This window comes from Phoca vitulina, unplaced genomic scaffold (assembly GCF_004348235.1).
Source record: "Phoca vitulina isolate PV1807 unplaced genomic scaffold, GSC_HSeal_1.0 scaffold40, whole genome shotgun sequence".
Taxonomy (NCBI): domain Eukaryota; kingdom Metazoa; phylum Chordata; class Mammalia; order Carnivora; family Phocidae; genus Phoca; species Phoca vitulina.
In genome coordinates, this window is record NW_022589743.1 from 15,668,993 (window position 1) to 15,681,936 (window position 12,944).

A 12,944-nucleotide genomic window follows, 5' to 3' on the forward strand; every position below is an offset into this window, starting at 1 on the left:
CCTGCTGGATCTCTCATAGGTGCGTGTTTTGTTTTTTTTTTTTAATATTTTATTTCTTTGTCAGAGAGAGAGAGTACAAGCAGGGGGAGCGGCAGGCAGAGGGAGAATCAGGCTTCCCGCTGAGCAGGGAGCCCCATGCGGGGCTCGATCCCAGGACCCTGGGATCATGACCTGAGCTGAAGGCAGACGCTTAACGACTGAGCCACCCAGGCACCCCCTCGTAGATGGTTTTGTCATCACACACCATTCACAGTTACTGCTTGTCTCCCCCACCAGAATGAACTTCAGGAGGGGAAGGATTTTTTTTAAGTAATCTCTACACCCCAAGCAGGGCTCGAACTCACGACGCCGAGCTCAAGAGTCACATGCTCACCGACTGAGCCAGCCTGGCGCCCCAAGAGGGGGATGGATTTTTATGTATTTGGTTCACTGATGTATCCGCAGTGTCCAGAACAATGGTGCCTGGCACACAATAGGTGTCAGTAAATATTTCTTAGATAAATAAATGAGACATTATTTTGGACTAGATGATGTTTCCCAAAGCAAAGGGATACGCAGAAGGTCTTCCAATATCAGGAAATCAGACACATTTTCCTTATACTGGGATTTTTTGGTCTTTTAAAAAAAAATTAGCTTTCTCATGGGGCGCCTGGGTGGCTCAGTCGTTAAGCGTCTGCCTTCGGCTCAGGTCATGATCCCAGGGTCCTGGGATCGAGCCCCGCATCGGGCTCCCTGCTCTGCAGGAAGCCTGCTTCTCCCTCTCCCACTCCCCCTGCTTGTGTTCCCTCTCTCGCTGTGTTTCTCTCTGTCAAATAAATAAATAAAAAATCTTTAAAAAAAAAAAAAAAAAAAAATTAGCTTTCTCTTTTTATCCCATTTGTAATTGAGAATAATTTAATATAATTGGCTTATTAAGGCTGTCTGGACAATAGGGCACAGAAGAGAAACCTGCCTTTTGGGAACGTAACAGTATGTAGGAAAATTAAGTAGGTGGAGACTGCAAACAAATATCTCGTGTTTGTGTTGCGTGATCTGTTGGCGTAAACATACATATGCACACTGTGTGAAAACTGCTTTGATGATTCCTGCTTTTGATGTTCCCCCCTCCCCCCCGTTTGCTCTGCTCTGCTCTCCCTTAGAACGTGTTTCCTCTCTCCCTGTGCGCAGAGCGCTGTACATACACCCAGGAAAAAATGGTCATTCAGGCGTGTGTGAAGTCCTGCATACCCCGAAGATTCATTTAAAAAATACGGTCATGTTATAAATCTTGGCTGACAACCTAGTATTTGCCTAGCCAGAATGACCTCTGCAGCATAACTGGGGGCAGAGGGTGGGGGAGAGAGGGAGAGGGAGGAAGATAGAGTGGGAGGGACAGGCTTTATAGGCATTCGGTTTAGCGGATTGCGGCTTCTCATGAATATTCAGCCTGTTTGATGCAATTGGGGTGTGTCTGAAGCATTAAATCATGAATATGTCATAGTCACTGCACTGGCAACCTTATATTCCGGAGCAGATTTTGATGGTGTGTGTTTGAATTAATTCCTAATTCAAACGGGGCACATCAGCCCTGATTTTCCTTGGGAAAATTTTTTTGCTCCTGTTTCTTCCTGACCCACACCATTCCTTGCTCCGGGCAGTCCTCCTCCATGGCCCCCACCCACCTTTGGTCTGGGCCCCCTGGCTCTCACCCTTCCTGCAAAGTCACCGCATTTTACCTCCTTCTTTCCCTTAGGAGACAAAGACTCTCCTCAGTCAAGCCTTTCCTCTCTCCTCAGACCCTCCCTGATTCATCCTTGGTTCCCTGCTGGATCTGCCATACATCATAGAAATGAACAACATCAGTTTACCGGTAATTGGCAGTTTTCTTTACCAAGTATCAAATTTGTGATGAGGTGATCTGGAAATAGCAACAAAGCCCAGAAGGCTACACGAGAAGTCACTGTGGGATGACAGGATACTAACACAACGTAGCAGGTACACTTCCCAAGTGCTTGACACGTATCAACTCATTTACTCCTCAAACAACCTTATACGGTAGGTACTACTATCATCACTCAATTTTATGCAGGAAGACAATGAGGATGGGGTTAAGTGCTGGAGTTGGAGATTCTAATCAAGGCATTCTGGCTCCAAAAGGAATATCAAAGACTCGCCCCCCCACCCCCCAGCTGTGGGCCAAGGGCTGAGATTCCCTGGGGTCTGCATTGTGTCCTTATCCACCTGAACCTAGCAGCTAACCCTCCAGTTATCTCTGCCTTTGGTGGGGAATAGTCCACTGTTTGGCGTGGAAAAAGTTAAGGCAGGTCTTCATTACCAATTTCATTTCTTACCCATGGGTGTTAAAATGAAATCTGCTTCCCCAGGGCTCACCCTAGAAAATGACCGTAGAAAAAACAAAAACAAAACAGGTCCATCTGTCTGTTAGTCTAGGCTCCAGGTGTAAAGAGAGAGCCTGGAAATGTCAGTCCATGAGGTTCTGGAGGAAGAATGGGGGTTTTTAGTTGCAAGTGAATCTTCAGCGTGGATAATTCCACCTGAAACCTCCACGGTGACCCCCTTGCCCCCCTTAGAGCCAGTGCAGGAGGTCCCTGCTTGATGCAGAAGGGAGATGCTAAACTTGCCAGCGCTGTTTTCTATGTGTCTTGGTTTCTATAGGGTTTGGTTAGGAAAAGTCCCTAGAGACTAGCCCCACCCATCCATCCTCGCTCCCCTCAGCCTCCAGCTCTATCCACACGACCTCTTGGATGAATAAGACCTTCTGGGTTCTCAGGGTTATTGCAACAATGCAAGATCTAAATCTGTCAAATGCAGATACTTGCTGTCCCAGAAACAATGTGAGTCCGGATATAGGGTTCCAACTGAGACTGGGGCTTGAGGCCTATATTCCCTTCCTCCTCCTAGAACTCACAGGAGCCATCAGCTAGTGACAGTAGATCTTGGCCTCTCTTAGCACGTGGTGCTTGGCCTTGGCCCCTGCTCCTCTCAACCCAACCATGAGTTTTCTCTTGACCCCTTCGGCTCCAATTACATTGTCTGGGGGGGCCAGGAACCAGAGGAGGTCGGCATTTCCATATCTAGCCATCCCTGTCCTGGGCACACAGTAGAACATGTTCTCCATAAATCCGCACAGCTCACTGTGAAGTGCATCTTCCACTGCACTGGGATTTGGAAAAACCTGTTTCTTGGGGCCTGCTCAGCAGAATTCCCTTGCTCACACCTTCCTGGGAACTGCTCGGACAAGAAGCAAGAAACCACATGCTGGTAGGGTCTATGCTGTACAAGAGGATACAGCAAAGCGGACAGATACATCCTCCTTCCTCCTGGAGTCAACGCTGGATTTGTGGCAAAGCCCCTGTGGGTGGAGGGTCCAGGCCTTTGGCTTTTCACCTTTTGGACGAGTTGTGTTCATTAGCATCCTTGCCAGAGTGGGAAACCCCAGGCAGGAGGCAACACTCACGGGAGCCTGTTCTCCTAGTGACTAATGGCTCTAGGGAAGGAAGGAAAGGCTGGGGTTAATGCCTAAAATGAAGCTGAAAAAGGTACCCACAGGGTTTCTATTCTTCCCACTTTTTATCTGTTCCTATGACCAAGAGTCACCAAGAGCTGGCTCTATCCTTCACTCCTGTGAGCTGTGGGGAAGGCAAAGGTGTTGCCTCCTGCTCTGGCCGGAGCCCCTCGGAGGGGCTTGCGCAGTCTGGCTGGGGGTATCGACTCTTCTGACCTTAGCAGTGCAGCCGGCACGGAGACACCGGGACACGCAGCCATGAGCCCGGTGGAATGCGTGGAACATTCCAAGGGGAGTCGGGCCGGGGCTGAGGGGGTGGGGCGTTCTTGGCGGAACCTTGGCAGACAAAGCGTCAGAGACAGAAATAGGAGACTCTGGGCAGTGATAAAATAAATTGTTTTAATGGGAGGCTTTCGGAGAGAGTCATGCTTTCTTGTGCTGTCAAGCAGCCAGTTGTCCTGCCTTGCGGCATCTTGGTGGTGGACTGGCTGAACCCCCAGCCCTGCCGGAAGCTAGGGTATCAGTCTGCCGCCATGTGTGGCCCCTCCAGGATCCAGAGGTGTGTCTTCACGACAGGAGGCCGGCGTTAGCTGGTGGTCAGTCCCACAGACACGGTCCCCATGTGTGGGTGTGTGTCCAGGCCAGAGGGAAAGGGGGAGGAGCTTTCACTCCCGACTCAGGCTATTTCTCCATGGGGGGGGGGAAGGGGGCCAATCACTTGGAAGATTCAACTCCGACCTTTACAAAGAGAACTAATAGACACTTTAGTATTATATACAGGGTGGGGGGGAGGAAGCGGAGGGGCAATTGCACTTAATTACATTAGGTTATAGTTTACACCCATTGGAGAAATTTACTTCTTCAAAAGAAATCTCAAGATCAGCTGGGATGGGGTAGGGGGCGGGAGGCTGCTCATATTTACAGTGTGTTTGGCTCAGTTCAATAGCACGTGTCCTCATTTCAGTAACAGATTCAAGTTTTTCGCATCAGTTTGTTCGACGAGGGAGCGCAACGTAGACACGACAGCTTTCTCTCTTCCTCCTCCGTGGTTTCTCGGCTCCCACCCGCGGGCCGGATGGGAGTCCTGGACATCTTGGGAGAGACATGGCGACAATACTGCGTGGAAGGGGAGGGAAGCCGCACTCTGGGCTGTGCCTCCCAGCGGGCTGTCCTTGTCCGTCCGGGACACCAGCGGGATGTCAGGTAGGCAGGGACCTCTCTCGAAGGTGCCTGTCAGGCCACTGGCCTTTTCCGTGACAGCTGCCTGGAGGCGGACGGTGTGGCAAATAGGGTCCTTGTTGCTGTGCACAAAGTAAGTGATGGGTGGGCATCACCAGGCTTGGAGGGGGCACTGCAGAGAGAGGAGAGAGAGCTCAGCGGCGTGCATTCAGCAGGGACGAGGCCATTTGTTTGGCTTCTCCAGGGGAGCCTGGACCCCACTCAGCCAGCCGCGGGCTGAGGACCCCCAGTGCCCGCTCAGTGCCCCCGGGTTGGTGCTATGCTCCCTTTAGGGAAACTCGCGAGCCAGGTTTCCCGGCCACTTCAGAAGACAGCAGTGTATTGCTGCAGACCTTGAAATAGTCATAACTCGCTGACCTTTATCCTGAAGTCAAGCTCCTCTTTCTGTGAGCGTGGGGTTTACAGCGTGCTCGGTGTGGTTGCTCAACGGCAGCTGGACGGCAGCTCTTGCCTCTCGTGGAAGTAAGGGTCCTCTTCCTAACACCTCTAAGGGCAGGGGTCCCCTAGACCACTGATCCCCAAATTTTAATGGACCCATGAATACCAGAGAGCCTGTGAAAAGGTGGATTCCGATCGAGCGGGCTTGAGGTGGGGCCTAAGCACCTGCATTTCTAATCAGCTCCCAGACTGGCCAGAACTGATGATCTACTTGAGCAACAGGCCATAAAGCACATGAGAAAATCGCCACTTGCTCAAACGACCCATCAGGGAAGGCGTGAGGGGAATTGCAAAGTGCTTTCTACAGGCTTGTTCCTATTAAGACAAGAACTCTGGGCTGAAGGCCTCCGATGCCAGACTTCCAGGTGGGTGGCGGGGGGGGGGGGCAGGAGACCCCAGAATGGATGGAGAAACCCCCCGAGAGGAGCCACGGCCCACATCCTGGGGGTGGCCTCCCCTTCCAGGGCCCCGGGCCTCATTCATTTTGGCGGTCGTGGAACATCATTCCCGTCCTTTTCTCTCCAGGGAGACCCTTTTTGCTTCCCTCTGTCTCTTCCTTCCCTTTCATTTGTTTTGCCATCTAAGGGGAAAATTCTGCCTTTTGGCTTAATGGCTCCTTCTCTAAGGATCTTCCTTCAACACTCAAGAGCTTATATGTGCATACACACACACACACACACACACACACCTATCATTACTACTAAAGGCCTATTATTGCATTATTATCTCATCAGTGCTCCCAGCCATAATCCTGTACAAGGTTGCCATTATGCCCATTTTACAGATTAGGAAGACAAGCTCAAAGAGAGCCAATTACCCAGTTTCAGAACTAGGACAGCATAGAGACAGAGATTCAAACTGGTTCTGGGTGCCCTCGGGCACGTGTTCTTTCTAATATGCTCTGAGGTTAAGAGTCTTCTCCTAGCTTTGTGTTCTTAGTCCGGCACTCTCTCTGTGCCTCAGTTTTCTCACTTGTGAAATGGAGGTTGTTGAGGAGTCAGGCGAACTGATACATGGGAAAGGCTCAGAATTAACACTGGGGCTGCACAGGGTGCCTGGGCCTGAGAGCCCTCTTCAGAGTGTGATTGCATTCGAGGGGACAGGTTCTGACCCTTTTAAATTCTTGAGGCCCTGGTCAGGGTCCTCTGATACCCTTTGCCTCCTCTTCCTCTCGCCACCCACCCCCACTTTCGAGTCTCTTTACTTCCCACTATCAGCCTTTTTCCAATTTTCAGATTTCAGGTGAGGAGAGAGAAAATGGCTCGTGACCTTGCAGGTTTCAATAGGAGAGCAAACAAGAAGGGCAGATAAGGAGACGCCAGCGAGATTCTATGACCTGTCATTAGGGATGGGCTTCCCAGCTATCAAATGTTTGCTCACATAATAAAATGGTGGCAGAGCCCTAAATGTTGTCAGAGGTACTAGAGTTATTTGTCCCTTTCAGAGTCTAAACACAAACAGCTGATAAGGGGTGCACTGGGGTCCCTCAGAACCAAGGCCTGGCACACCCAGCCCTGCGGGGGCCCTGCCCAGAGGATCTGAAAGGGGTGGTAGTAGCTGTGGTAACAGTTAAGGACGTCCTCGCTCTAAGGGGGCTGATTACATATGGTAGGAGCTAATGTTTACTGAGGTCCTACTGTGTGAGGCACTGTGCTAAGTAAGGGCTTTACATGCATCCTTGTATTGGATTCACACATCAGCCCTTTGAAGCAGGTAATTATCATTCATTCATTCAACACGTTTTTGAATGCCTTCTACAGGCTTAGGGCTTTTTTAGGCACTGGGCATATGCAGCCATGAACAAGACCCTGTCCATATCGTCACAGAGTTTATATTCTAGACAGAGTTTTGAATAATAAATAAGTAAATGAATATACATATGTGTGTGTGTGTATATATATATATATATAGAACACGTGTATATAAAATAAAATTTCAGGTAGAGATGAATGCTCTGTAGAAAAAATACGCATGATAACAGGTTAGACTGATTTGAAGGAAAAGGGAATAATTTACAGAGGGCAATCAGGAGGGGCCTCCTTGAAGTGGTCACATTTGAGCTGAATGAGATGAGGGAGCAAGCATGCAAAGATGTGCATTATGGAGCCCACAAATGCAGAAGTCCTTAAGTGGGATCACCTCAATTATGGCTCAGCTGAAGCCGACTGGAAGAGGGAGGTGGGGAGGGAGGTGAGAAGGGCAGGGTCAGCAGGGGGCTGATCACACTGGGCGCTAGGAAGCCTTCATTTTGGCTTGGTTGCAATGGGAAGCTATTGGAGTTTTGATGGGGCAGGGGTGACATGATTGGTTTCCCCTTTTAAGAGATAATTCTGGCTGCTACGTAGTGAGCAGACCATAACCACCATTGTGGGGCAGGAGTGAGAGTGGGAGTCGGAAGTTGGGGCCACTGTAGGGAATCAGTGAGGGAAGGGGGTGGACTGGTAGGGAGGTGAGAAGCACTCAGATGTGGGATGCATTTTGCAGGATCCCTAGCAGAACTTATCCAGGGACTGGTTGTGGGATGTGCAGAGAAGAATCAAGGAGACTCTCAGGTATCTCCCCTGAACAACTGGTACCATTTTTGGAAATGGAGAAGCCCAAGGAAGAAGCAGTTTGAGTAGGGAGAAACAGGGGCAAAATGAAGAGTTCCTATTTTAGCGAGGCTTGTCATGCCAAAGATGCATTGGATTTATGAATGGGCATTCAAGGGAGAGGTCTGTACTGGAGACAGAACTACTGGATCCATCAGTGTGGACACTTGATCCAAAGCCATGGGAGTGGAGGAGATCATCCAGGAGTGACCACAGCAGAGAATGAGCCCCAGGGCCCTCCAACAACTAAATGTTGGGAAGACAAGCTGCCAGCAATGGAAATGAGGAGTGCCACAGTGGAGAGAACCAGGAATGGGTACTGTCCTAAAATCCAAGTGAGAAAAGGAGGGAGTGATCGGCTATGTCAGAGGCAGAGATGGAAAAGTACCCACTGGTTTGACAACATGGCGGTACTAGTGAGCTGGATAGGAGAGGTTTCAGTGCAGTGTGAGGCTGTCAGGAATAGCCTCAAGACACAACTGGAGCTGAGGAAGTAGAGACAATGAGTACAGATAACTCACCGCTCTTATTATTAAATTAGATTAATTATGGCTCTATTAATTAAAAGTAATGATGGGGCACCTGGGTGGCTCAATTGGTTAAGCGTCTGACTTTTTTTTTTTTTAAAGATTTTATTTATTTATTTGACAGAGAGAGATACAGTAAGAGAGGGAACACAAGCAGGGGGAATTGGAGAGGGAGAAGCAGGCTTCCCGCGGAGCAAAGAGCCCGATGCGGGCCTCGACCCCAGGACCCTGGGATCATGACCTGAGCCGAAGGCAGATGCTTAACAACTGAGCCACCCAGGCGCCCAAGCGTCTGACTCTTGATTTTGGCTCAGGTCATGATCTCAGGGTCATGAGATTGAGCCCCTCTGTTTCGACCTGTGCTGGGTGTGGACCTTGCTTACACTTCTTTCTCTCCCTCTCCCACTGCCCCTCCCCTGCCTTTCTCGCCCTCTCAAATTAATAAATAAATGTAATGATTGTACTTCCAGTTTTACCAATGAGGGAATTGAGGCCTAGAGAGATTGTAGGTAACTTGCCCAGAGTCTCTCAAGAGAAAAGTTTGTGCTCCTCAACACAAGGAAGATGACTTCCTTCTACCTTCTGAGTGTGATGGTCACGGGAGAATAAGTGCCCTTTGCCATCTACAATCTTCCTTCCTAAGTTTGAGACACACTCAGGGTTGCCAAGTGGGGGGAGCCCAGTTTGCCCCAGCTGCTATGGGCGGGGTGTTTTGAGCCAAGTACCGAGCTACGTATGTTACAAGACTTACTGCGTTTAGTCCTTTCAATGATCCCATGGAAGAGGAATCATCATTTTCACACTACAAGCGAGGAACCTGACGCTCAGAGAGGCTAGGACTTTTCCCTGAGGTCACACAGGTAGAAAATGGTAAGATCTTAGGCCTGGGTGGGCCTAACTGCCCAGTCGGTGCTCCTAATCATCACACCGTCCTGCCTGACCACCAGTGGAGAAGGCTGGGACATGAGCAGCTGCCGGAGATTTCTGAGAGGCCGTCCACCTCCTTCTTAGCACCCCTGAGCAGTGACTGCTGGGGGGGGGGGGGGGCCCTCTCCTGACCTCTCTGTAAACTAGGAAGTGGAGCAGTGGGTTCAGAGGTTGTGGAAACAGGATTCGGTGCGCAGCCTGCCCACACTTGTTCTAACCCATGTCAGGGCCTCGCTGCGGTCTCGTTCCAGACTGCCGGGCATTGTTTTCAGGAGCTCGGGCACAGACCCACTCAGATGGTAACTCGCCAGCACCCACGGTTGAGGAGGAGGGGGAGGGAGGCACACAGAGCTGTAGGAGCTGCAGGTGAGAAAGACCCAGCCCGGAGGTTCCTGAAATGTGATCCACCCGGCCCTGGGGCAGGTCTGTCCTGACAACGAAAACACTGGGATCAGACACAAGTTCAAATCCTGGCTTGAACCTTATGCCTGCATAACCTTGGGTCATTTTTCTGGGTGCTGAAAAAGGGACAGGAGAAGGTGAGCGTGGTAGAATGAATCTGGAGCGAGTCCAGCTTCAGATTTATCATCTGTGTGAATTTGGCCGGATCCCTTCCCACTTCTGAACCTCAGTGTTTTGCTCTGTAAGTTGGGCATTAAAAATATCTACCTTGCAGAATGGGTAGGAGGGTTAGCCGGGAAAGGTAAGAATGGCAAAGCACCTGGAGTGTTGTTATGCAAACGGGAAGCACTCAAAAATGCTAGCTCTGAATTCATTCATTCATTCATTCATTCATTCATTCATATTTACTGAAGGTCTACTATAGTCCAGGCATTTGGCTAAGCACAAAGGGCTCTGGTGCTCTGAGAGGCCCCTGCATGATTTGCTTTTTTTCCTGGGAGTCCGGGAGTCCTGGGAGTCCAGGGAGGAGAGCACATGTGTGAGTCAGCATAAAAATGGGAAGCAGGTCTCCGGAGCCTGGGCCCAAGAGGGGGATGTGCTTGAGGGACAGTCCTAATCCTGAGCGATTTTATTGACAGGACCTTCCCTGACCCCATGTAGACCAAGCAATGAGTTAAATTTTGAAGGAGTCAATAGAAGGTATCTCCTAAAGGATCACAGATGGAAAGGAGTGAGAGGGAGGGAGCTAGCACATGGAGCACCTCACCATGTCCCAGCCACTCTCTCAGGCCCTGGGAATAACCTGTAAGATGGGGGTAGGATTTTCCCCAGGAGAAATGCAGAAATGGTCCCACAGGGTGAATTAACCGCCCAAGGTCACATGGGGCAAGGCTGCTGGCTTTTCCTAGCACTCCGTGATGCCTCTCAAGGAGTGATATCCAGGATGCTTGGCTTGGCGCCTCTGTGCACACTAATGGCCCCATTCCACGCACACATCAGCCTACGAAAGATTCGGAGAAGCCCCCCCCCTTGGGGTGTTTAGCTGTTGAGCCCAGCCATTCCCCCAACATATATGACTGAAAAATCCTCCTTTCCTCACACCATGCGCCCCCGGTTCCCAGCAACAGTCTTGAAACTCATTTTGGAAAATAATACTTTAGAACAAAGAGAAAACAGAATTGCCACCAGATCTCTTTCAGAATTCATTTCTGACCCTTTGCCTGGGGAACAAAGTTGGTACAAATTTTCTCCACCTTGGATCTTTCTGTCAGGAGGCAGCACCTTTACCCTTGACTTCATTGTGCTTTCCCATTCCTCTTCTCCTTCAGTCTGGAGGAAGAAAGTTGCCTGATTGGGACACCTACGTGGGCTGAATTTTATGCTTGTTCCTGACTGCTGAGACCTCAAAAGCAGCAAACGCTGTGGGTGTTTTAGAGATGGAGATCGGAAGGCAAGTACTGTTGAAGTAGAAGGAGGGCAGGATTTAGAGTCAAAGCCGAGTCTGAAGGTCCAGCTCTAGAACTGACCACCTGTGAGACCTTGGGCAGGTCACTCTCCCTCTCTGAGCCTCAGTTCATTCCTTTGTACCAAGGAATACTTGGTACATTCCTTATACCAGGCAATAAAAAGAAAATGATGAGATCATGTTCACGAGAAGTAGAAACCTAAAGGGCTCCGTGAATAGTTTGATCCTAAGTGTAATCATCCTTCTCATCATCCCAGAAATGAGTGTACCACGAGACTCCTGAACCGCCCAGAGACTTAGGGACAACTTCACGGTGGTTCTGGAGGGCTGTTCATGCAGCTTCAAGGTCGGCTGGCCACTCTGTCCAGCGGAGGGGAGAAGCCATTTGGGGGCCACTGCCGCGTCTCAGAGAGCACCTCGGAGTATTTTGATTAAGAGACCATTTCCTGAATTCAGAGGGCTTGTTTCAACAAGCAAGCATCAAAGTCAACTTGGGAAAGACAGGAATAATTAATCAGAGCCCTGTCTAGGGCTGACCAAGCGGCAGATGGATTGATAAACCTTTCAAAGAGGAAGGTATTCCCAAGCAGGGCCGCTGCGCCTGGCTGCCCCCCTGATTGAGATTTGTGAGCACAGATAAATGTTTTCCCTGCTCACTACAAAGAGTGGGAAATCGCACGGGAGTCGAAGGGCAGGGCAACGGGGGGGGTGTCCTTTCATCTTCCATTGGGTGAGAGAAGAGTGGCAGAGCAGGTCCCACACACCTTTTCCTCTCCCCCCAACTCCAGAGCCCAGCTGCCTAGGCCGTGTGCGTGCGTGCGTGCGTGTGTGTGTTCACGAGCGCACATGCACACACCCAAGACGTGCCAGGCACTTAATCTACATGACCTCATCGAATCCCCAGAACAAGTCCATGTTATGACTCTCATTTTAAAGGTGAAGAAATGAGGGCTCGGAGAGGTCAAGGTCACCAAACAAGGGGCAAAACCAGGAATAGAACCCATCTGCTCTATAATATGGCAGGACCAGGAGGAGATGTGGGCAAAGGGAAGAGCAGAGAACCCAAGCCCATGAAAGAACCTGCTTGGTAGCATATGGCAGTGAAGGAGGTGTGAGTTGCAGGACTCAGATGGAAAAAAGACCATCAACAAGACCAAACCCCGCTGAGAGCCTCTGACACGAAGTTCAAGGTTGTCGCCTACTTATCTAGTAATCAATAGAGGCCAGACAGTTCCCACACTGCACAGACCCCAGCTCCTAAAAGGTCCTATTGTATTATTCTGGAAGTGTCCTGCGTGTTCATACATCTTGTCCCATTTCCTAACTCTCTGTGTCCCGTGACAGTCCAGCTTCCAAGCTGTAGTGACAAGCCTTGTCTTTGGTTGGCTCTACTGCTCCATCAGCTCTACCTGGAGGTGGGAACTAGCCATCCACTGAAAGAGTGACAAAGCCTCTGGATCTCCCACTTGTAGTGCACTGGGAGGTCAATTCTGAGTTTCTTGATAAAACAACAAGTAAACGCAGGCCCCTGTAAGGCCCGACTGTCTACTGGGGAATCTCCATGGGTTGGGAGAATTGGGTCATTCTCTGGAATTTACAGTGTTCTGGGTCCCGCATGGGTCCTGGACGGGGGAGTCAGCCTCAGGACCCTGACTCTCTACTCTTTTTCCATTGATTGATTTGTGGAGAACCCTCAGGGATCCCTCTTGCAAAGCATCAAATGCTACAGAGGGTGTGACTTTCCCGAGTCGCCCTTGGAAACACCTTTTCCATGCACCACTGTTCAGTCCACTGGGAAATACTCAGTCTCAATACCTAAAGACTCTGTGTAATCCAGTCTCCAGTGGTTT

At 50.1% G+C, this 12,944-nt stretch overlaps 1 protein-coding gene across 3 annotated transcripts in view; it reads right to left on the bottom strand.

Annotated features, from left to right (window-relative positions):
* Positions 1-3,882: 3,882 nt before the first annotated feature.
* Positions 3,883-12,944, bottom strand: part of HNF1B (HNF1 homeobox B) — a 52,078-nt gene continuing 43,016 nt past the window's right edge. For 2 of the 3 annotated variants that reach the window (XM_032428993.1, XM_032428994.1), the window contains exon 9: positions 4,489-4,856. In XM_032428993.1, the coding sequence (XP_032284884.1) occupies positions 4,836-4,856 (21 nt within the window). In that variant the 3' untranslated portion in view covers positions 4,489-4,835. Of the gene's footprint in view, positions 4,857-12,944 lie in introns of all 3 variants that reach the window. The other variant, XM_032428992.1, reaches the window with a different exon arrangement.